Consider the following 24,457-nt stretch of genomic DNA (forward strand, 5'->3'; position numbering starts at 1 on the left):
GGGAAGCTTAGACGGACCTCTAGGTGAACGGCGCGATGACAGAATGGAGGGATGTTCTCACTCCGCCATGTTGGGCCTGATCTGCCCACAGTGTTCACGAGGAAAGGTCCTGGGTTTGTCACACAGCAGGTGAATATTTAGGCTTCAAAGTCCACGTTAAAAGTATAAGATCAGTGGGTCAGAACCCCATCAGGGGTGACAGGGTCCTCGGCCCTCGGTCCTCGGTCCTCCACCAGCAATGGACCACAGAGCAAAGAAAGGAGGTGATCTGCTCTGTGACGAAACTTTCCAAGTGTGAACGTGAGTTTTCTGGGAGACGAGTGGCTCCAGGTGTTTGTTTTTTTTGTCTTATTACATTACAGTGGCACCTCGTTTATCACGGGGGTTACGTTCTAAAAATAACCGAAATAAGCGAAATCTGCAAGCTAGTTTTTTTTACAAGTATTATATATGTTCTAAGGCTGTAAAACCCCGTCACCACACACTTTATACTCTTTTCGCAGACAGGAAGCAACATTTCTCTCTTGTTTCAACACATACATAAACATACCTCTGCCTTTTGGCTGCGACCGCCGGTGCCTTTGTAGGTGCAGAATGTTTTGTCGACATTGTGGAGTTTGTCGGGAACAAAACATGCAAACATGCAGCACTTCAGAGTCACAGTGCTACCGATCAGACATTGATGTATTTGCAATATGTATATGTATACGTATATGTATATGTATATGCAAGTCGAATGCATTCGCTGACACGAAACGCGGCACGGAGATTGATTGACAAGGGTCAACAGTCCCGTAGCCAATCAGGACACAAAATACAATGTGCAGGTTCTCCCTTAGCCAATCAGCATGCAAAACACTGTGCACATTCATACGCCTTAAAAAACAAACCAAAAAAAAGCATGCAAAATTGCACACAAAAAAATCCACAGTGAAAACTTCCTCCAACACCGAGGTGCGTTTTTTTTGTTTGTTTTTGTTTTTGTTTTTACTGGAAGGTCCTCAGGCAAAGTTTTCAAGTGAGTCTCCATATACAGGTCAACGCTGCTCAACTTTTTTGAAAGGTGAAACTTTTTGAAAAAGCTGTGACGCCTTCTTTGTGGAAACGGTATTAAAAACAAAAAACAAAGACAACTTTCTAGAATCAGAAGTAAATAGAAGTAAATAGTTCTGCACAGGCTCATAATAAGAACAACGTTCTCATGACTCCCAGTCCATATTCTCCTGTGACGCGGTACTTTTATAGCTGACAGTCACTGTGCTAATTTCTGCATAAACAGACATCATTTTCGAAATATCACCACGTTAAAACCCTTTTCTGTAACAAAAACACAGAAATGATGCAATCAAAATCGCTTCCAGCAGCTCGTTCAAACAGGGTCTGAAGCACAATTAACACTCGTTTGAATCCTGGTGTTGCACATGATGTCACTCACGGTCTTAATCTTAGCGGGTCACCGGCGAGCGTGCAATTCAATGTTTATTTTTGTAAATCAGTGACACTGTGATCAGCTCCTGACCTCTCGTGTTTCATAGAGCCTCATAGAAAGAGGGTGGATTGATGCTTTTGCGGCAGATTAAAAAAATTCTGTCTTTTCTGTCCTACTTTCTCTCACATTTTCTCATCCTGCTGCTACCGTCAGTGCGGTCTTCACTTACCATAATTGTCATTTCCGACACAGTATTCGACGTGTCCCTGTATCCAGAAGTGGATTGAAAGTGCTTTAATAGAATAAATATAGAATTACTCTAATGCGATTGTGTCTAGTAATGAGCGACGCTTGCAAATGTGCATTTCTTCTCCAGCCTCTTTTGCGACTGGGGGGAAGAAAGTGGACGTGACGGGTTCCTCACTCCCGGCGAGGGGCGCACGCCGTCCAGGCGTTTGATGGATGGGGGTTGACGTTACCCCGCAGTTTTTTTTGGGGGGGGGGGGGGAGGGGCGGCAGTGTGTTTACTCAAGGGTTTAAAAGCCTGTCAGCTGCACACTCCTCGCCGTAACTGTCAAACACGCGCTCGCCTCGGCCTCGGGCCCGAACCCGACACGCCGGGCGTCGTCACGCCGCCCTCAGAGGAAACCGTCCCGCGGCGCCGCTAAAGACGGCGTTGGAAAAAGGGGGGGGGGGGGCGCTCGGGGACCCTTGTTGCTTAGAGTTCCCGCGTGATGTGTTCCCACCGTGACCCTTGTTAATCTTCGCGGCCGCTGTTATCGGGCTTCGAATTACTTTGGTGATACAGTGAGAATGAAGCAGATAATGCAATATAAACACCGTCGTCGCTAATGGTGGGAAATCCTCCTGCATTTATGTCGAGTCTTGGAAACCCTGAGCAGCGGCGAAGACGTGACGGCGTTAAAAAAAAACAAAAAAAACCTCTTTTTAAAGAAGTGATAGAATAAATGCGATATGTGACTCCCTCTCTGAAAGCATTCCTCTCCTCGATTCTCCTGAAACTCCTGACAGAGATACGCTCATGTGTTACTGGATATAAACTCCCAGACACGTTCAGATAATAAGACATTATCTCTCTAAGACGAGGCCTGACCTCGTTATTTCAGGTGTCAGCTGATCCATGAGACCCACACAATGAGTCATCTGACAGAAAATGCTTTATAAACCTTATTTCTCCGAAAGCTTAAAATGTGTTTGTTTTTATTTGTATTTTTTTCTTATTTTCTTCTTATTATTATTAATGCTCGGGGCCACTGATAACACGACCTTCAAGGTGGAACTTGAGAATACGCCATCTCCATGGAAACCAGGGTCGAGGGAACATGCATGACATCCAGACAATGGATGGATGGACGGTGCCTTAAGGGTTAATAGTCTGTTTTGTCATTTCAACTTCAGCTCTTCACCAGCAGGTCCTAAACAACTAATGAACAACAACTCGAAGTCTTTAAAAGCTACAATCAGATCTTGCATGAGTTTGTATCTTGAGGACTTGGATTTGTTCGACATACCCAAAGGTCAAAACGAAATAAAATAAAATAAAAAAACACTTTATCTAATCTTGTGTTTTCTTTCCTGATTGGCTGGCAGCCGCTCCGATCCCCCGACGTGCCCGTACGCCACGAACACGCACTCGGCCGCTGTTCCGTGTTTCTCTTGGACTGGATGATGGATGTAATCAGACTCCACAAACTCACGACTCTGGCCAAAAACCATTAGTGCTCTGTGAACTGAGGCAGGTCCACATGGCCATATATATATATATATATATATATATATATGTTATCATACATACTTTAACCATGAATATATTGGGTTTTGTGAAATATTTGATCTCGTAATTGAACTCTTGTCATTAAATGAAATGAAAAAGGCCACAAGGTAGCTAAATATTACAATTTGTGAAGAAGCATGATGATGCCAGACGCTCTCGAAGAAGCTCTGTGTGAAAGCTGCTGTACCTGCGGTGGAGATGTTTGTATGTGTGCTGCCCTCTGTAGAGGCTATGTGACGACATGCACCGGTACAAGAGCTCCCCCTGGAAGTCCAGTGGAGGAACTGCAAGCGAAAACGTCTCTGCCTCGGCAGCATTACTGCCGGAGCGTCACAAAGATGACCTCAGAAGCAGCGACAGTAACAACAGACTCCCGGTTCGTCTCCTGGGACTTTTAGTTATAGTCCACCTTCTCCTATTGGTAGTGTTGATAGCAGGGGCGTCAAACTGATTTCAGTTGAGGGGCCACATCAACCTGATCTGACCTCTGGAGGCCCAACAAGTCAATCGTAACATATTAAACTGCAGATATGGACAAGTCTTTCCTTCTTTTGATCCTTTTGTAACTGCAAGAATTTGCCAGTCTATTCTGAAATATACATATTAAAGGAAATCAGATATTATTATATTTGCAAAAAAAAACCTCAGTCACCTGTATCTGGGTGTCGTATTTTTATTCAGGATTAAAACAATTTGTTGTCATCTGGAAAAAAAAAAGTGAGTTTTACGTGTCTAAAGAGTCGTTTCACATAAATTGGACTCATTGTTTATTGTGAAAGATGTTGCGTCATGTGACCTCCAAAGACGCATTAATAAATCCTGACCAAGGGCGGTTTTGAATGTCATTTTTGCCAATCTAGTGTTTTTACATCAGACTCTGTCAGTTTTCATATTAATACTTTTTAAAAAATCACATGGCGGTTCGCATGTTTGACACCCCTGGTTTATAGTGTGTGTGTGTGTGTGTGTGTGTGTGTGTGTGTGTGTGTGTGTGTGTGTGTGTGTGTGTGTGTGTGTGTGTGTGTGTGTGTGTGTGTGTGTGTGTGCCTTCATCTCTCAAACAACCAGGAGCAGCAACCTGTGGCCTGACAGGCCAATTACATCATTTACTGCATTTCTGCAGTTTCTGTGTGAACGGACGTCGTTTTCAAAACGTAAATGAGAAAACTTCGTCGTCTTGGAAACTAGACCATAAAAACATTTAGAGTATTCACTGTAGTTATTGAGTTCAGTGTTAGTGTGATTGAAATCACACACACACACACATACACACACCCCGTGCAGACACGGGTTCATCTGCAGGTGGAGCGATTGTGTTAACTAAACACTGCGACTGCACCTCAGCAGGGAGTGAAAAACTACTTTGAATTTAAAAAAAGACAGGTGGTTTAAAAAAAAAAAAAGAAGTAAAAACAGGAAGTGATATAAGTCACAGGATTGAAAGTGTCTCACAGATCATTCCAGCAGACAAGACGCACAAAATGAGGAGGTTTGTTCTTCTGCTCGTCTGCCTGGCAGCAGGTAAGTGTCTGATGATAAAAAGCTGATTTAGCATTAATGATATTATTTAAGGACACGTGGTTTGGCTATTATATTAGTATTCTGTCAATTTTAACAAAAAGAAAACTTTAATACAAATCACTTCCCAACAGATCGTCTCTATGAAATTCAAACATTCATTCCTGTTTTTAACTCATCCTACATAAATGTTTGTTGTTTTTCTGATTCACATCAAACAAGCTGTTGAAAGATTCAATCTGCATTGAATTTTTATTGAATTTATTGAATATTTCACTTTGAGAAGTTAGTTTCATGTAAGTGTCCGCGGTTCACTGGCAGATGGAGTCGCTGCTGTCTGAAGAGGAGTGACGCATTATTAAAGTTTCATCAATATATAATCTCCAGGCTAAAGTTTTGTTTTGTTTTCGGGACAATGAAAAAAAAAAAACTCAGATACCATTAAAAAGCCTGGTTGTGGCTCAACCCATGAAACTCCCAGTTTACAATTTCTTAGATTTTTGTGGGAAATTGGAAAAAAAAAAAAAAAAAATTTAAACAAAATGCAACAAATGAATGTAATATCATGGAGAACACTATACATTCTGTATTCTAGACGTTTTCTCGTGAAAACACGAAACTTTTGTTGCGTTTTGGATGTTTGCTTTCAACAAGGAAACTGCTGCTTCTTGGAATCGGCTCCCACGGTGGAACTTTTTGAAAAAGCCCGGACTCCATCTCCACGTGTAACGACGTATAAATGCAAAACTTTTCTGAAATGAAAATGTAACGAAGATGCGTTTTGATGTGAGGCGTTGCGTGGCTCAGTCATCACCGCAACATGAGGAAAAAAATATAAATGACCTCACGATATCAAACTCAAATAAAAACATCACTGATGTGCAATGACTTTGTCTTATTTACAGGTCGTACGGCTCGATCTAAAGGAAAGGGCTGCAAAGAGGGAGGAGTAAAATTAACTTGCAAAAATGAAAATTGTCAAATTTCTGGTGTGAGTCCACAAAAACACGCTCGACTACAGAAAGTGATCCTCGGTTATTCTGAAGTTGAGGAGCAGCAGCAGGAAGTGGAGCATGAGAGGCGTCTGGAATTCGAAGTTGGTGAGTAAAATGCAGATTATTACATTTGAAAGCCACTATCAGCCATCCAGCCACTTGTTACACCTGCGTCGTCACACTCACAGCTAAACCCTGGAGTGTATGTGTGTGTGTGTGCGTGTGTGTGCGTGCGTGTGTGTGCGTGCGTGTGTGCGTGCGTGTGTGTGTGAGCCGAAAACATCGGGAGAAGGCGCAAACTCCAAACCAGTGTCTTTCTAAATGTGCAAACTCGTCCTCTCAAGTCCACAGGAAAAGAACCACAATACAAATGTCCATTTCCGTCTCACGTTCGCACACAAAGAGTCTGATCGGTTAAAAGTGTTCAAGTTTTATTGTTGTGTTGTGGCTTTTTCTGTTATATTGTGGCTTTTTGGTGGTTGTGTTGTGGCTTTTGTTGTTGTTTAGTGCTTTTTGTTGTTGTGTTGCGGCTTCTTGTTTTTGTTTTGTGCTGTTTGTTATTGTATTCTGGCTTTTTGTTGTGTTGTGGCTTTTTCTGCTGTATTCTGGCTTTTTGTTGTTGTTTTGTGGTTTTTTGTTGTTGTTTTGTGGGGGGTTTTCTGTTGTATTGTGGCTTTTTGGTTGTTTTGTGACTTTTTTTTGTTGTTGTTTTGTGCTTGTTGGTGTGTCGTGGCTTTTTGTTATTGTTTTGTGCTGTTTGTTGTTATGTTGTGGCTTCTTGTTTTTGTTTTGTGCTGTTTGTTATTGTATTTGGGCTTTTGTTGTTGTGGCCTTTTGTTGTTGTGTTGTGGCTTCTTGTTTTTGTTTTGTGCTTTGTGCTTTTTCTTGTTTTTTTGTGGCCCTTCTGGGCCACCGTATGATTCCACATCTATACACAATGTCAGTAAATCCCATCCAATGTTTTTTTTTGTTTCTTTTTGCAGATGAAGACTGTGCAAAACCTCTTCATTACACTGCTTACAAAACAGGAACAACCACCATCGCCTGCAATGTCTCTGAGCTCATCAAGTCATCGTCCACCGTCAAGCTTTTCTGCAAACAGGGTCAAGATGAATGCATTACCAGCAGAGAATTCAATCCCACACATATCTGGCACGGCTTCAATATAACCATAAGTCAGCTCACTGAACGCGATAGTGGAGTTTACTGGTGCGGACTAACAGAAAAACAACCTCGAAGGAGGACGTATTACCACGCTGCTCTTCAGAGAATCCAGCTGTCTGTGTTAAGTGAGTCCGTCACACCTGAAGTCACAGCTGATTTGACTTGAATCATCCAGCGTTATTTGATAAACTCCCGTCTTTCCTCCAGATATCAGAACCTTCAAAAGATCCCGGACCGTCGGTCAGGACTTCTCGTTCTACTGCAGCTACGACGACCTCGCTGACCTCGACTCCCATCCAAAGTTCGTCTGTATGGGAGACGATCCACAGACGTGTCGGACCGTGGCGAGAACCTCGACGCCCGACAACGGAAGATTTTCTCTCGATGACGAGAGCGGGAGGAGAAACATGACGGTACTGGTGAGGGAGCTGATGGAGGAAGACAGCGGGACGTACTGGTGCGGAGCTGAAGACTCCAACGGAGACCGTGGCAACGTCTTCATCAACAAACTCTCCCTGATTGTCGGTGGGTCCACTTCTTTATTCGTTATTCGTATATTTGTCATGCGACTGAGTGAAAACAGCAACTTTATGAAAACTTTATGACTGGAACTTTCTGAAAACGCTTGTAAACAGTTCTTCTGCACATGCTCAGTCGATGTTCAATAACAACAGTGTTTTCCTCCATCGTGTGATGGAAGAAAAAAAAAGCAACAACAACAGCACCCACTAGTGGCTGAACTTAAGAACTACAGCATTTAATTACCGTGTAAATGCTAAACCTTTCTGAAATGAAAACACAGTGTGTTTAGGCCACGATAGTCACGTGGGCTTTTAACTAAAATCATACAGCATTTAGCATTTGGCTAGGGAAGTTAGCATAATGCGTAATAAATGGAGCTAGCATTAAGTGAGCCTGGGTTTTGTTTTTTTTTGCCGTCTGAAATAAAACTTTCAATTGTGGCCTAGAATTAATATTTCATGGCCATAAAGTAGTTTTCCAAGCCACAAATTAATATTCCGTGGGCCGCAGAATATTATTTCAGGGCTACAAATTGATATTTCTTGGCCTTGACTATTGAGTATTTCATGGTCAAAAAATTTATTTGTTTTTAGAAAATATTAATTTACGGCAAGTAAATTATTATCTGGAGGCTGTGATTAAGACATTTCCATTACAAGAAAAGCCTGAATTACTCTTCAGGAACTCCACTTTTTTTTGGGAAAGAAGTAACTGTAATGTAGAAGTAACTTTTGACACTGTAACCCGAGTCTGGCTCTGACTGCGGAGGAATGATTCAAGTCCAACTATCGGCTGTACTCACAACAACCTCCTTGAGAATAAATGTGAAGAAAATACGTCTCTGAGTAATGAAATAAAATTTTGAGGAAGCGGTTTGGTGTTGCAGTAAAACAGGAAGAGATAGTAATCGGCTGCCATGTCACCAAGCTTCCGGTCCTCCGATGACAGGATATTAAGGTCAAACTGGGTAAAGTCAAAACTCAATATTAAACTCATTATCATTACTTCCTTTTCTCGGACGATAGACTCTTTGGGTTTGCACTCTGGTGTCTCGGTGTGTTTGGTGGTCTGGTGTTGCTTCAGGCGTTCTTTTGCCAGTTTTTCCACAAAAAAGACAAATTCAGCTCTAATTTGATCCACTTCTTCAATTCAACTTTATTTATACAGCAAAAAACACAACACAGTCATCAATGAAGCCTGGTTTTCTCTTAATCTTCTTTTTTCGCAGATTTTTTTTTTTCCTTGAGCTGGACGCTCAGCTGTTTGATTAACTGATTGATTGATTGATTGGTTGGTTGATGGATTGTGTTTTCAGTGCCTGCACAGTCGTCCACCTCGGCCTCTCCTTTAAGCATGACGACTGCAGCGTCCGTGGGGAAACACAGTAAGAGTGGATCTTTGAATTGTGTGAAAAGAAAATGCATAAAAGAAGATGTTCAACTGGTTTACTGACTCTCTTCATGATTTCTATCTATCCACTGTGTGACTTCTGTGTTTCTGTGTGTCTCTCAATGTTTCCATGTATTTTCTTCATGTTTCCATGTATTTCTCTTCATGTTTTCATGTATTTCTCTCAATGTTTCCATGTATTTTTCTTCATGTTTCCATGTATTTCTCTCAATGTTTCCACTTATTTCTCTCAATGTTTCCACTTATTTCTCTCAATGTTTCCATGTGTTTCTCTCGGTGTTTCCATGTATTTCTCTCAATGTTTCCATGTATTTTTCTTCATGTTTTCATGTATTTCTCTCAATGTTTCCATGTATTTTTCTTCATGTTTCCATGTATTTCTCTCAATGTTTCCATGTGTTTCTCTTCATGTTTCCACTTATTTCTCTCAATGTTTCCATGTATTTTTCTTAATGTTTCCATGTATTTCTCTTAATGTTTCCATGTGTTTCTCTTAATGTTTCCACTTATTTCTCTCAATGTTTCCATGTATTTCTCTTAATGTTTCCATGTGTTTCTCTTCATGTTTCCACTTATTTCTCTCAATGTTTCCATGTATTTCTCTTAATGTTTCCACTTATTTCTCTCAATGTTTCCATGTATTTCTCTCAATGTTTCCATGTATTTCTCTTAATGTTTCCATGTGTTTCTCTCAATGTTTCCACTTATTTCTCTCAATGTTTCCACTTATTTCTCTCAATGTTTCCATGTATTTCTCTTAATGTTTCCATGTGTTTCTCTTAATGTTTCCACTTATTTCTCTCAATGTTTCCATGTATTTCTCTTAATGTTTCCATGTGTTTCTCTTCATGTTTCCACTTATTTCTCTCAATGTTTCCATGTATTTTACTTAATGTTTCCATGTATTTCTCTCGATGTTTCCATGTATTTCTCTCAATGTTTCCACTTATTTCTCTCAATGTTTCCATGTGTTTCTCTCAATGTTTCCATGTGTTTCTCTCAATGTTTCCATGTGTTTCTCTCGATGTTTCCATGTATTTCTCTCAATGTTTCCACTTATTTCTCTCAATGTTTCCATGTGTTTCTCTCAACATTTCCACTTATTTCTCTCAATGTTTCCATGTGTTTCTCTCAATGTTTCCATGTGTTTCTGTGTTGCAGATGGCTCAGAGGTCCTCATCACTGCGAGCGTTTGTGTCGTGCTGCTGCTGCTGCTTGTGACGGTTTTGATCCTCATCTACAAACGTGAGGACGATGAGCAATAATGAAACCTCACACGCCTGTAGAATTCTTTGCACATTAACGTAAAACCACACCGAAGTTCCTTCCTGTCTCATAAACATCTTCTCCAAATACTGTCAGCAGTGACGAGGGGACATTAGCAGTGTTTAGAAAAAAAAACTCCAGAAAAGCCACAGAGTTGATCATTATCAGTATATTATCTCAGCTGATCGCTATCGAATGAAAACTACAGAATTATCTAAAGAGGACGTTTTGGTGGAGACTGCAGGCTGATGTTGTGCAACGTCGCTCAACATTAGTTCTTGTTTGGCTAGAAAAAGTAAAATGCCGTTAAAGTCAAGGTCCCTGTCGTCCCGTGTTAATAATCTTCAGCAGCAAAATGTGTCATTTAATTTATTATTAATATATCTAATATAACACTTTAATAACTGACTTGTTTGTTTCATTTAATTCATTCACTTCCTTTTACGTTTTGACAGGATTCTCAGCGTCAAAAAACTCAGAGCCACCAAATACCAAAGAGGTCAGTGTACAACCTTTACATACGTTATGTGATTCATTATTTTTATTATTACTTTTTACCTCCTAAGTAACCTCACTTGCACATGATCTTTTGTAAGAAATTAAAAAAAAAAAAAAAAATGTTAACCAAAGAATTTTGGAAAGTTTGGATTTCTTCACAAATGTACAAGAATTTTTTTGAATACAAAAATGTTTCCATGTATTTTATGTATTCTCCCAGAAAATGTGTTCTATTTTTACATCTTCTGCCGGCTGGTTTATATCAGTGTTTAACAGCAACATTGATTCGTTCTACTGTTTTTTTTTATGTTTTTTTTTTTTTTAATAAACACGTGTATTTATCACACTGAGCATTAAATGTAAAACAAATTTAATGTAGAATAATTAGACATTGTCTCATCTTATTTATCTATTTATTATTATTGATCTTATTTTTGCCATGTCAAGTTTTTAAAAAAAAATCATGTTCACAGTTCTTCTTGCATTTTATTCTAACTTATAAATCAAGCTGCGAATTATCTATCTTTGAAGCGCTTTTTTTTTAACAAGTGTAATTTTTTCTTTTTTATCTTCTTCTCTGGAAGAATTACATCTATGAGGAGATAGGAGAGCGCCCCCTGACGCCACACTCCGGTACTGCAGTAAACACCGTATACGCCATGGCCACCCTTCCCTCGCTGCATTACGCCACCATCGACATCGTGAGACGCTCTGACGGCACCGCCGGGGATTCGCAGATCCACAAGCAGGACTCCTGCCTTTATTCAACCGTGATGCGCAAACAAAGTGCAGCTTCTTCCTCCTCTTCATCCTCCTCGTCCTCCCCCTGACCCACGCCCTCCTCTCCATCTCCCTCCTCCTTATTCACCCTCTTCCTCCTCTTCATCCTCCTCGTCCTCCCCCTGACCCACGCCCTCCTCTCCATCTCCCTCCTCCTTATTCACCCTCTTCCTCCTGTGATTTCTGTTTTTTTCATATTGCCTGTGTTTTTGAAAAGTTTCTGACATTTTTATGAAATTAAAATTAAAACAGAGGTTTTCAGCTCTGCTTTTCTAAATGAAAATGGTTTTTTTAATTATATCTGGGCTTTTTTTACAATTTGATAAACATTTTAAAAAATGTTTAAATGAATTAGCGACGCATCTGCTTGCATCATGTGATGTTAATTGGAATCATATTCAAAAATGTAGTTTTTTATCACAAACAGTCTCTTTTTTTGGATGTAATGTTAATTTTGAATGTTGATTTAATGTAATATATGAATCATGTTTTTGTTTTGTTTGTTTGAGACAAATTCTTCAGCAAAGACTTTTTGGTTGCAACGAAATTGGAGCATTGAATATATTCTGTTCCTTTTTCCTTTAAATCTCACGTTCATGTTTAAGAAATACTTTATTCTCTAATTTTTCAAATTTTTTTAGATAATTCAAAGTCAAAAACTGTATTTCTATCTCTTTTTTTATTAGAAATTAAACAAACAAATCTATTAATAGCTATGAATTTGTTCTGAATTATACAATCCACAATGATTATTAAGAGCCTGTTTTGTGAAAAACATTTTACTTTAAAAAACCATTTTGGGGTCTTTCTTCAAAATTAAAATGTGGTATGAAATGATAAAGTGAAAATAAACAAGAAAAAGGAAGAATATCAGTGGGCTAAAACAATAACCATGTGGTACTCCAGAAAACTGGTATAATGATTATTCGTCTTCTCAGTTGAGAGCTTAAATGTAAAATGATAAAAAAATAAATACATTCTTAAATGTTATCTTTTTAATGTATTTGATCAAATACCAATATATATATGTTAACAAGAATGCAGATACAACCAAAGTAAATTAGCTGTACTGTAACTGTAGACTTACTGTTGCACCATTAGTTGCATTTAACATTGAGACCTTCAAATATATTCAGCAGATTGTTTTTTTCCTGTACTATACATGACAAAATGATATTCTATGGAGGTGGAAGTTTGGAGTTTGGCCAATGAGAGATCAAGGAGGAGGACCACAGCCTTCCTTAGAGGACAACCGTATATATTTGGGTAAAAACCGTGAATAAATCCTCTGAACGCCAAAAATGTCCACGATGCTGCTTTATTTCATTTGAACGATTTAATTTCTACAGCAGAGAATCAAATGGACACATCTGTTATAAAACGAAGCATGTTCACGTCAGTTGTTGAGCAGAAAGGCTCTTAAATAACTCCAAACAGCAGCACACTTTTTTAAAAACACTGTATCCCAAAAAAAAACAACAAAAAAAAAAAACACCCTGGTATGAAATGTCTTCAGCTCATGTCCATGCCCTCCATGGGCCCCACCCCCCCGCCCTCGCCGCCCTGCACGCTCTGGTAGATGGACGCCATGTCGGCGTTGGATCTGATCTGGTTGGCGAAGTCGGCCATGCTGGGACTCCTCTCCACCTCGGGCACGGCCAGCAGGGCGGCGACGGCGCGCATGGCCGAGCGCCGCAGCTCCTCCTGCTTCTCGAACTCCTGCTTCACGGAGCCGGCCTTCACCTGCACCAGACCTCAGCGTCAGGAACGCTGGTCTACACAGTTACACATCTAGCACTGTGTGTGGCGTGGACATCATTATTATTACTGCTAGTCGTAGTAGTAGTAGTAGTATAAATATTGTTTTTAGTAGTAGTAGTAGTAGTATAAATATTGTTTTATTGTTATTATTATTATTATTAGTAGTAGTAGTATAAATATGGTTTTTATTATTTTATTATTAGTAGTATAAATATTGTTTTTATTGTTATTATTATTATTATTCATAGTAGACTAAATATTGTTTTTATTGTTGTTATTATATTATTGGTAGTAGTATAAATATTGTTTTTAGTAGTAGTAGTAGTAGTCTAAATATTGTTTTTGTTATTAGTAGTAGTAGTAGTAGTCATAGTAGTAATAGTAGACTAAATATTGTTTTTATTGTTGTTATTATCATTATTATTATTATTAGTAGTAGTAGTATAAATACTATTATTATTATTATTATTGGTAGTAGTAGTAGTAGTATAAATATCATTATTAGTATTAGTAGTATAAATATTGTTTTTATTGTTGTTATTATTACTTTTGGTAGTAGTATAAACATTATTATCATTAGTAGTAGTGGTATAATTTTTTATTATTATTATTATTATTGTTGTTGTTGTTGTCGTTATATCATCATCATCATCGTTATTGTTGATGATGTCATTGTTATTAGACACTGAGAGAGAACAATAAAAGTAAAGCATGAGTCACTTTCTCAACGTCCTTGTTCCATTGGGTTTTGCAGTAACTCAAAAAAGAACTTCTATTTTCCAAAGATTAATGTTTTTGTTGGATGAGGTGACATGGAAATCGATTCTACAACCACTTTTTATCTGCAGAAATCAGCAAGGTGTTTTAACGTGATTAACATAATGAACCACACTGTGTCGGTGGACAGTGTGTGTGTGTGTGTGTGTGTGTGTGTGTGTGTGTGTGTGTTTTCAGTACTTTGGTGGTGCAGGTGGCTCTGAGCGGCTCCACCAGTCGGTCCAGTCTTTGGAGGACGGCAGCCGGACACAGAGAGGCCAGCCTGGCCAGCATCAGGAATGTCAACATCTAGAACACGAGACGAAACGCGTTCATGTGAAAGGGGGCGGGGCTTTCAGCGTCCGACCAATTACTGGAGTACTGGAGGAGAAATAATTCTCTGAGAAGACGAAGAATTAAAACACTGCTGCTGCAGCCAAAGCCAGAACATTCCCGACTTTGTGAGGCTATATGATATTAATTCCTCTGCCGTTTCACCGCCTCCAAGCTTATCTGCCTGGGTCATGACGGATTCTGTGTCATGATCCTTCCTTCTCCTGTGTTCCCCTTAGCTCCGCCCCCTGGGGACTCCTGCTTCCTCCTCCCTGATCACAGCTGTTTGTCGTTGTCATTAGTGTGTATTTAGTTCCCTCTCTTCCAGCTCCAGTTGCCAGTTCGTCTGAGTTCCTCCACCATTCCTACCCGCCTTTTTCCCTCGTGTTGCCTTCGTGTGTTTTTGACCTCCTGCCTGCCTGCCCGACCTCGCCTCCTGGATCTCCCCCTCCATTGCCTGCTCTGGTTTTTGATCTTGGACTGCCTGACTTTGCTTCTGCTGTGTTTTTGAAAATGAAAACACTTTCGAACTGAGCTTCTTGTCTGCCGTGCAATTGAGTTCACCCACCCTGACATTCTGAGACTTACGACAGTATCAAGGCGCGTCATTATGTTTCCACTCAGAGTGAACTGAGCGTGAATTTTCGATGTAAACCGTCCTCACCCTGATGTCGTAGTGGTCTTTGAGTCCCTCCTCCACGTGATCCAGGAAGTGCAGGACGTCCAGTCCGTCCAGGCAGCTGTCCAGCAGGGTGTACATGCACTCGAACGCGGCTTTGCGCACGTCCAGCCCGTCATCCACCGTGTGCTTGAAGGGACCCATTTCCACCTGCGGGACAACACCCACCGTCACACGCCTGCACCCAGGACCCCGGGAACCAGGACCCGTGGCGACCCCGGACAAAAGCACTCGCCTCCCGGATCAGGTCCTTCCGGATCCGCGTCTCCTTGTAGAGGTGAGGCAGCACTGTCCCCAGCAGGCCGCGGATCAGAGAAGGTTTGTTGTGGGCCGCCGAGTTGAACATCACCAAGGCCACGCGGCGAACGTTGATGTCGTCGTCCTGCAGCGTCTTCAGGAAGTCTCCTGTCACCACAGAAGACCCAGGGAAAACTTTAGCTCTTATTTTATTATTAGATTCTGTGGTCTTGTACACTCGGTCTCACCGATGCAGTCTTTGAGCAGCGAGTCGACGGGAGCAGGATGATCCACGATGGTGAACTTGATCGCCGTCACCATTGTGCTGCGAGCCAGAGAAGAACCTGCGCGACAACCGACGGAGGATCACAAGACTGCTTGTAATGAAGAGGGGGTTTCATAGAGATTAGGACGGGATCAAGGAATCCAGTTTCCTGATAAATCACCTGAAAGTTTTTTCCCATTTTTTCCTCATTCGGGGCAGATTTGATTGAATAGCCACACAGACTTTAATCAAGATGGATGGAAAGGAGTGATTCCTGAGTAAATGATTGAATGTATGGATGGATTGACTTGAACAAATGTTTGTTGCGTTTAAAGTCAAATCCCCCCCCCCCCCCCCCCCGTCACCCCCGTCACTTCGTACCAGCTTTCAGTTGCTGTTTGAGTCGAGGTAGAAGTTGTGCAGGGTTGACTAAGGTCAGTTTCCCCAAACATTCAGCCACCAGGTTTCTGGTTCCTTCCTCTGGACACTCGCAGTTCTGAAAAAGCAACGTCCAGATGGACTCCACATGGGGCGAGAGACTGGACGCGGGACAGGCACTGGGAAAGAGAACGAGGGGTTCGGTCAGGACGAGAGACCAAACTGCAAAGCAACCAAACAGCAATACAAGTGTGACAGTGTCGGCGTCAACCTCGGTCCTGAGTTGACGATAAAGATGAAGAATGAGGGACGAAGAAGAGCTGACGAGAAACAGTCAGTCGAAAAAAAGAGACACAAGGAATGACCAATGAAGTAAAAGAGAAAAGACCAACCAGAAAAGACAGATCATGAATAAATCACCAAGGAATGAAACAAGAATAAAGACAGAAATGGAACAAGACAAGAAAACAGGAAGACAGAAATGAGAGGTAAGAAACTACTAATGAGGAATGACGAGAAGCAAGACTTGGGACGGCGCACAGTGGGATTGGGGAGACAATCAGGCAAAGCTGGCGACAATCAGGAGAGGAAACGGGAGAGCGAGTGCACTTAGAATATGAGGCCAAAATATGAAGTAATTCATGAAGCCATGTGTGTAAACAGGCCACGGCAAAACAAAAGAATAAAGTGCAGTCAAGTTATTAACTTTAACTTTAAAACTCTATCTCTTAATCCGTTTGTACTTTTACTTTGTTTTGACACAGGGATCTGAGGTGCGGACGTTCACCTGATGACTTCTTTGAGCGAGTGCAGCAGCAGGTATTGCCTCCGCGGCTGAGCTGAGATCTCCTTCAGCATGAAGGGCAGGAAGTCGTTCAGGCTGCCGACCGCCATGCTGCCCAAAGCACACGAGGACGCCGTCTTCACCTGGAATCACAAACAGGACGTGGGGAATAAAAAAGAAGCCAATGACAGTATTGTCCTTTTATTGTATTTTCATTTACTTTTTCTCAAAACATTATTTTTCCCTTGACCAATTTTCTGTGACTGGATGAGTTTTCAGCTATAGCTTTGGAAACAGGCGTTTTCTTGTGTTACCTCTTCACTGGTGGAGGAGAAGGCCTCCAGGATGACCGCCTGCGCCTCCTTACTCCCCCCCAGGCTGCCGCTCCGGCCCACCTCACCCAGACACAGCAGAGCCAGGACACGGGCCGACTCCGGGGAGCCGGAGTTTTTTACCTGAGGAGCATAAAGGGGTGGACAGATTTCACTGTCGTCATCAAACATTGTCAACGCAAACGATTCACGATCCTGTGATTCGCCGGGCGACACGGTGGGTTCCTGACCTCCTGCATGAGTCCGGCCACAGTGCCGGGGGTCTCTTTAGGAGCCGCAGAGCACAGCGCCGCCACACAGCGAGCCACCGAGTGGTAGCTCTGCCTGTGGAGGGCGCCGCCGTCCACACAGGACTGGGGGCTGTGAAACGGCTCGGTGAGCGACTTCAGCAACTGGCTGAGAGGAGAGGAGACGATCATGAAGGCTTTTTCTGTTCAGTCACATCAAGTTTTATCCCTGCAAGTGTTTCAAAATTGAGACTGGCCGGTTCGCCCCCAACTCGTAATACCACTTCCCACCACTAGATGAGGTTCTCACTGTATATAGCGGGCTTTGTCTTGTTACCAGACTGTCTGCGTTTTCTGTGTCAGTCGTTTCAGGGTTCTGTTCCGAATTCTGTCGTTTCCGACCAAACTTCCATCCGACTATGATTCTGGCGAGACGTCGAGTGAAAATCTGATTGTGACCCTCCCCTGCGTGACTCAAATGAAAACGCAAAGCTTTTGTTGTCGTTTTGAGTGTCCGTTTACAACAACAGTGCTCGGAGCCACTGAAACGCAACTTTTTCAAAATGTCTCCCGGGATGGAACTTTTGGAAAGTCCGGATTACGTACCTGAAGCCCAGGTTACTGGTTTTGGACAGAACCAGTGCCTGGAGGAAGTCCAGTATGGCCGCCAGCGCGCCGCCCTGCAGCAGCGGAGAGTGGACGAGTCTGAAGACTCCCGGCAGCACGGAGGACCAGATCTTCGCCAGGGAGGAGGAGCAGGCTTTGGACATGCAGGTCAGCAAGGCGATGGACACCTACACAGAGTCAAATCACACGAACCGTCACGTGCAGCAGGAAAATACACATTCAAACCAGCCTGCATGAAGACTTCTGTAAACCATTGAACACTACCGAGAACCAACTTTTTGTAAGCGTCCATTATTTCTTCATTAATTTATACTCCAGCCTTTTTGGGGTTTTTTTTTACTGCACAAGTCTGACGAGATGGTGAATCCAGTGCCGAGTACCTGCGACACGTGCATGTCGCTCTCGTCCACCAGCGCGGGGAGCTCGCTCAGCACCGGTTCCAGGGCGGCAGGTTTGATGCTGGCGGCGTGATGCGTGACCAGCGCCGTCAGACACGCCAGCGTGCCGAGCTTCAGCGCCCGCTGGTTTTTCCTCAGGAAGGAGCCCAGCACTGACAGAGCTTCTGGCAGGATGGTCGACAGGTTGATCTGGAGGGAGACAGGAAGTTCTTCTAATTCACAACAATGAAAGGTGTGATTTATTTCAACAAAAAAAAAAGCAAGAATTGCTTCGGCGGACCTTCAGGGGAGAAGCGGAGATGAGGGTGATGGTCCTGACTGCCGTGAGTCTCGTGATCTCGTTCTTCAGTCTCTCCAAAAAGATGGCCAAGATGCCGCCAAGCTCCGCCCCCAGATGGTCACCAAGGTGACACACCATGTGACCCATACAGGAAATAGCCCTCTCTTTCACTTCCTGGTCGATGTCTGTCGCTTTGAGCCTCTTCATTGTTACCGAAAACACCTTGGAGAGACACAACGTAGAGCGTAAAGCAAACATTCACTGCTTCGGCAGTCTCAAATCACTTTGCATCCACTAACGTGGACGTCAGTATCCGGCTTTGCACCGACATCACTAACACAAGAAGCTTTTCAATTGAAAACGAAAGCTTTCGTTGTGTTTTCAAACGTTCGTGAGAAGCACTGAAATCACAACTTTTTGAAAATGGCTCCCAATAGAGTCGTTTTTGAGGTTTCTGAAAACTGCTGTGTGTAGACAGCAGCAGTGTTGCTCAGAAATAGTTGCTCCACATGCGTGAATAGATGTCTGCGTTTTCCCATTGTTCATGTGTCGTTACAAAAACAATCAGCAGCACCCACGAGTGGCCCAACTTGAGAACTACGTCATTTCAGCATTTTCAGGTGGAAGGAGAAAACAGCCGCAGGCCGTCGCACCTCTTGGACGAAGGGTTTGGGGTCGAATCCCCCGGCTGTCTGTCCCTGAGGCCTCATCACTCGGATCAGCTGCTGAGTGACCAGAAGAGCCTCCGACGTGATTTTATAAAACGAGTCTTCGATGCACGACACAACCGGAGGCAGCAGCACCTGCAGGCAACCGACACCGGGTCCGATGAATCAAGGCTTCACACGAAGTTCAACCTTCTTATCATGCATTGCACACTCTTTTATGGAATGTTTTTTTTTTTTTGTAGCATTCAAAAAGAAATTGTATTTAAAAAAGTAATGAAATTGCAATAAACATTTGACGTCAAGTTGGGGACCAGAGCTCGACGGTGAGTGTCCCGCACGTCCCTGATCTACTAATAATCTGAGCTCCTCTCAGGCAGCAAACAACAAGCAGGCGTCTTTAAACTGATGTGTGATAATTGATCAGCAGAGCTGGAGAACCTGCAAGTGAGGCTGAAAGACTTGAGGAGGGTGGGAGTGGAGGAGGACGTGGAAGAAGGAGAGAGCGTCGATCCTCATGGTGGAGGTGGTGGACCTATCTGTCAGCGAGAAGACGATGCCTTGGGGGGAGGAGGAAGAGGAAGGAGGAGGAAGAGGAGGAGGAAAGAAGGGAGAACAAGAAGAAGAGAAACTAAATAGATCAGGAAACAATGAATGAAGATTAAACACTGTGGACTTGCGGGTCTGAAAATGCTGTATAAGTCCTGTCAAGGAATATTAAATCTCTTCATCATTTGTCATAAATTCTCCATGTTGAAGACCTGAAACAGCTGAATTTATATTCGGGAGTGACTTGGTTGCGTCACATCCCGGTTATTAAAATGAGTTCCTTTTGGCTGTAATTTCCTTCAAAGAGCAACCGGCTCAGAAATACAAGTGTTAAATGAAAAGAGTGAGTTACCACAGTTACTGAGTGCGCGAGAAAGAGCCTGCAGGAGTGGCGAGAGCAGCAACCGGCACATATTAAAGTGTGCTGCAAGAGATAGGAAGTGGAAAAAAGAATCACAAAGTCGCACTGCGTGTATGTATGGGTGCGTACCGGGGATGAGGGCCGGGATGTGCTCCTGCAGGGCTCCGGGGACGGTGTGAGCCAGCTCAGTGAGGAGGCAGAAGCAGCCCTGACGAGATTTGATGCTTTTCTCCTTCAGCTGTTTGTGCAGCGCCTTCACGATCACCGGCACCTGGACACATTGAAGGGATTTTTTATTTTTTTATTTTACAAGGAAGGATGGAATTAAAGAAACGATGGGAGGAGCGCAGGAAGGAAGGTGCATCGTGCCTCAAATAAAGAATAATGTTTCTGGACCTCCCTCAGTACCTGTTTCTTCAGCATGGCCACAGCCGGCTCCTCCTCGCCGCTCGCTCCCGGAGGCTCCGGTCCGCCCGCGCTGACCCCGGGGTGACCGGATCCCGTCTGCCTCAGCAGCGTGGAGAAGGCGGCGAAGACGTCGGCCCTCACGTTCTCCTCGCGCTCCTTGAAGCGGCTCAGCAGAGCCGGGCAGACGGAGGAGTAGAAGGAGAGGAGGAGGTCACGGCGGGTGCTGATCAGGGCCTCCAGACACTTGATGGAGGAGCGGCGCACCTTCCAGCTCAGGTCGTCATCGTCGCTGTACTCGTCGTCTGATTCTGGAGAGAGGGAGGGAGGAAAGGAAGGAAGGAAGGAAGGAAGGAAGGAAGGAAGGAGGCAGGAAGGGAGGGAGGAACCAACAAACCAAGGAAGGAAAGAACCATGGAAGGTGGGAAGGAAGGAGGGAGGGAAGGAAGGAAGGAACCAACGAACCAAGGAAGGAGGGAGGGAGGAAAGAAGGAAGGAAGGAAAGAACCATGGAAGGAGGGAAAGAAGGAAGGAAGGAACCAATGAACCGAGGAAGGAGGGAGGGAGGAAAGAAGGAAGGAAGGAAAGAACCATGGAAGGAGGGAAGGAAGGAAGGAACCAACGAACCAAGGAAGGAGGGAAGGAAGAAGGAAGGAAGGAAGGAAAGAACCATGGAAGGAGGGAAAGAAGGAAGGAACCAAGGAAGGAGGGAGGGAGGAAAGAAGGAAGGAAGAAAGGAACCAACGAACCAAGGAAGGAGGGAAGGAGGAAAGAAGGAAGGAACGAAAGAACCATGGAAGGAGGGAAGGAAGAAAGGAAGGAACCAACGAACCAAGGAAGGAGGGAGGGAGGAAAGAAGGAAGGAAAGAACCATGGAAGGAGGGAAGGAAGAAAGGAAGGAACCAACGAACCAAGGAAGGAACCAAGGAAGGAGGGAGGGAGGAAAAAAAAAGAAGAAAGGAAGGAACCAACGGAAGGAGGGAATGAAAGAAGGAAGGGAGGGAGGGAAGAGGAAGGAAGGAAGACAGAAACAAACAGGGAGGAAGAGAAGAAGGTAGCACGAATGAAAGAAGGAAGGAAGGAATGAGAGAAGGAAGGAAGGAATTTGGGAGAGAGGGAGGGAGGAAAGGAAAGAAGGAAGGAAGGAAGGAAGGAGGCAAGGAGGGAGGAAAGAACCAACAAACCAGGGAAGGAAAGAACCATGGAAGGAAGGAAGGAATCAGCGAACCAAGGAAGGAACCAAGGAATTAGGGAGGGAAGGAAGGAAGGAACCAATGGAAGGAGGGAAAGAAAGAAGGAAGGGAGGGAGGGAAGAGGAAGAAAGGAAGGAAGGAAGACAGAAACGAACAGGGAGGAAGGGAAGAAGGTAGCACGAATGAAAGAAGGAAGGAAGGAGTTTGGGAGAGAGGGAGGTAGAAAGGAAGGAAGGAAGGAATGGAGAGAAGGAACGAGGGAAAAGAAAAGGAAGTATGGAGACAGAGAGACGTCACAGACCTTCATCCAGTCCGTCCTCTATGTCCATGCTGTCCTCTTCCTCCTCGTTGTCGTCGTAGTTGTAATTGGGGTCAAAGGTCATGAACTTCAGACAGAGCTGCGTCACCGTGGCAACGTGAGGCAACATCTCCTTCGGGCACCTGCCGGTCAAAGACGCCGCTGCTGTTGTCACCCCATAAATCAGTCCCCACGTCGTCCTTCGAGTCTGCTCACGGCAAACGTGACGCGGGGCGGCGGGTCACCTGCGTACGAAGGCCTCAAACGCCTGGAAGCAGTACTCCCTCAGCTCGTCGTCCTCCACGCCGGTGAACTTCACCACCATCGGGATCAGCTTCTCCAGATGTTCGCCTGCGGAGCAGGTGGAGATCCCCGGTCACCCGCTGCAAGCGGCGTATAAAAACAACCCGTGGGCTGAAGCTGAGCTCACCCACTCGATGGCCGCCCTGCCGGCTGACGGTCGCCAGGCACTGGATGTAGGTCCTGGTGGTGGAGGTGGGCGGGGCTTTGGCCAGCTCGGTCAGAAGGTGCTGGGTGAGCTGGGAGAAGAGGGCGGGGCTACAGCAGGGCACCAGGTGACCCAGGGCCAGGATGGAGCGCTTTCGGACCGCCATTCTGGAGCTGGTGAGCTGACGGAAGAGAAACAGTAGATACATTCAAGAACATGCAACTGATGGAGAAGACAAACTTGTCGAACGCAGTTTGTGCGTTTCGCACCTGAGGCAGCAGGCTGGAGAGAAGGGAGCTGTGGAAACTGACCAGAGCGCCGCTCAACCTGCGGCAGAATCGGGAACAAAACACTGATCACTCTTCTCAAAGACAACGTCAGACAACGTCCAGATTGCCCAGCAGGTTATTGGTGCATTTAATGACGTGTAGCGAAACGCAGCGCTGGTCTTCACCTTCCCAACATGTCCGACAGGATGTCCAGGGCCTCCAGCTGCACCGAGACGTCGTCCTGCTTCCCCATCGCTCCGATCAGCTGGGAGGTGATCTTCTTACAGACGCTGGCTGTCAGAGGCAAACCTGTGAAACCGCCACATAAAACCACCGTCAGGGGGAAAAATCCAGAATCTGACGTGAGGAGACGCTTCGGAACCAACGTCTCACCGGACGAGGACAGCGGCAGCTCCGCGATCACCGTCTTCAGCCCCATGCTGGAAATGTCCCTCAGCTGCTCTTTGTCCGACGTCATGTTCAAGCACAGCGTGTCCACCATCGTCTCCACCTGAGGCTCCTTCACCTTACTCACCAGAGGCGCCAGGCTGGGAATCAAACGCACCCCCCCACCCCACCCCCGCCCGAGAGGTTAATGTGACATGCATGGAGTAAGGAGGCTGGACACTGTCTCTTTCTCTCGCTGACGCTGTTGTCTTCAGTCAGGAGAAGCTCTGTGACTGTCTCACTAAACTCCTGTTTACTGGAGGAGGAGGAGCCCGATCGGCACGTTTACCATTTGACGGCCAGGTTCTGCACCTCTCCGTTCTTGTCCTCCAGCAGTTTGAGCAGCATGCTCACCACCTTCCTCTCGCTGTCCTCGTCCAGCTTGATGCTGTCCTTCTGCAGCTCCAGCATCAGGTCGTTGGTGGCCATGAACCTGGACGCACAAACTGCTTTATAACCAAACTGTCAAACCAAACAGCATCGCAGTTTACCCAGATTGCTCTTGTGCTAAAGTGACTTTCTTTGACCTTGTCACATATAAGAGATACATCAACATAGTTTCTGTGTTTTATTGTTTTCTTGAAGACATTTCTATCTTTGGAGGCATTTAAAAAGAAATTCAAGCATCATATTGACGTAAATATAAGAGAAACAATGAGTAAAGAGATTGTTAGATATGTTAAAATTACTTTAGTTACCTTTTTAAATGTTACCATAATGTAATCATGTTTATACTTTGTTCGATTGTCTTGTGTTTTTGTATTTAAAATACTATTATGACTAATATAGCATGGTTTTATGTATTTAATTATGTTTATTATTCATGAATAGATGTCAACTGTTGCCATTATTCTTTCAGTAATAGTTGTGCCCTGTCTGTCTCCTCCCGCAAACAAATGCCTCCCTTTGAAATATGAATTGTTAATGGTGCCATTTTTCTTTTTTTCTTTTTTAATTAATTTTGTCCATCATGAGTTATATTGGAATAAATCTGAATTCTTCTCTTTTCATCCAAATATTAACTTTTTTATAGTCATTAATGACAATAACTTTTGGTTTATCACAAGTTTATACTTTATATTTCTCATGTTTTCTTGGGGAAATATTGTACACACACACAAACACACGCACACACACACACACACACACACACACACACACATTCACAGGTCATGTCTCTGACCTGAAGTCCTTGTCAGTGGAGGTCATCTTTTCCAGCAGATTGGAGATGTGATAGGAAACACTCGACATGTTGCTTCTTTTTCTTTTACACACTTATTGAGCTGAAAGTTGACGATCGGAGCCTCACGGAGCTCCACAGCGCGGGGAGAAGAGCAGGCAACTGAAACCAGACACTCACAGGCCGCAAGTAAAAATAGCTCCCTGGG

The 24,457-nt window shown here is 43.9% G+C and overlaps 2 protein-coding genes across 3 annotated transcripts; one reads left to right on the forward strand and one right to left on the reverse strand.

Moving 5' to 3' along the window:
- Nucleotides 1-6,846: 6,846 nt before the first annotated feature.
- LOC308129418 (uncharacterized protein) lies at nucleotides 6,847-11,427 on the forward strand (the record flags this gene model as incomplete). The annotated part of the gene is made up of 6 exons (XM_080495359.1): nucleotides 6,847-6,889; nucleotides 7,109-7,426; nucleotides 8,739-8,807; nucleotides 9,995-10,078; nucleotides 10,555-10,598; nucleotides 11,182-11,427. The coding sequence occupies 6 exons, from the start codon at nucleotides 6,847-6,849 to the stop codon at nucleotides 11,425-11,427; spliced, it is 804 nt and encodes a 267-aa protein (XP_080351485.1).
- Nucleotides 11,428-12,874: 1,447 nt separating this feature from the next.
- cand2 (cullin-associated and neddylation-dissociated 2 (putative)) lies at nucleotides 12,875-24,392 on the reverse strand. 2 transcript variants are annotated; one of them, XM_080494828.1, is made up of 24 exons: nucleotides 24,253-24,392; nucleotides 23,359-23,502; nucleotides 23,016-23,170; nucleotides 22,808-22,931; nucleotides 22,623-22,680; nucleotides 22,336-22,534; nucleotides 22,151-22,256; nucleotides 21,909-22,048; nucleotides 20,418-20,725; nucleotides 20,139-20,280; nucleotides 19,541-19,659; nucleotides 19,088-19,237; nucleotides 18,435-18,656; nucleotides 18,137-18,343; nucleotides 17,736-17,923; nucleotides 17,133-17,298; nucleotides 16,885-17,025; nucleotides 16,574-16,713; nucleotides 15,790-15,965; nucleotides 15,392-15,487; nucleotides 15,142-15,311; nucleotides 14,892-15,056; nucleotides 14,096-14,203; nucleotides 12,875-13,120 (listed from the first exon to the last, which is right to left on the reverse strand). In XM_080494828.1, the coding sequence occupies exons 1-24, from the start codon at nucleotides 24,318-24,320 to the stop codon at nucleotides 12,890-12,892; spliced, it is 3,723 nt and encodes a 1,240-aa protein (XP_080350954.1). In that variant the 5' UTR covers nucleotides 24,321-24,392; the 3' UTR covers nucleotides 12,875-12,889. The 2 variants fall into 2 exon arrangements, with proteins under 2 accessions (XP_080350954.1, XP_080350953.1); XM_080494827.1 differs by having other exon boundaries at nucleotides 22,808-23,170.
- Between the last annotated feature and the right edge of the window lie 65 nt (nucleotides 24,393-24,457).

Source organism: Blennius ocellaris (assembly GCF_963422515.1).
Source record: "Blennius ocellaris genome assembly, chromosome: 4".
NCBI classification, from domain to species: domain Eukaryota; kingdom Metazoa; phylum Chordata; class Actinopteri; order Blenniiformes; family Blenniidae; genus Blennius; species Blennius ocellaris.

Coding starts and splice junctions, on each gene's coding strand:
- cand2 (XM_080494827.1), bottom strand. CDS start 24,320: ATGTCGAGTGTTTCCTATCACATCTCCAATCTGCTGGAAAAGATGACC. Junction 22,681..22,807: donor CTGTCGGACATGTTGGGAAG/GTGAAGACCAGC, acceptor ATTCTGCCGCAG/GTTGAGCGGCGCTCTGGTCA. Junction 20,726..21,908: donor AGAGGACGGACTGGATGAAG/GTCTGTGACGTC, acceptor CCCTCTCTCCAG/AATCAGACGACGAGTACAGC.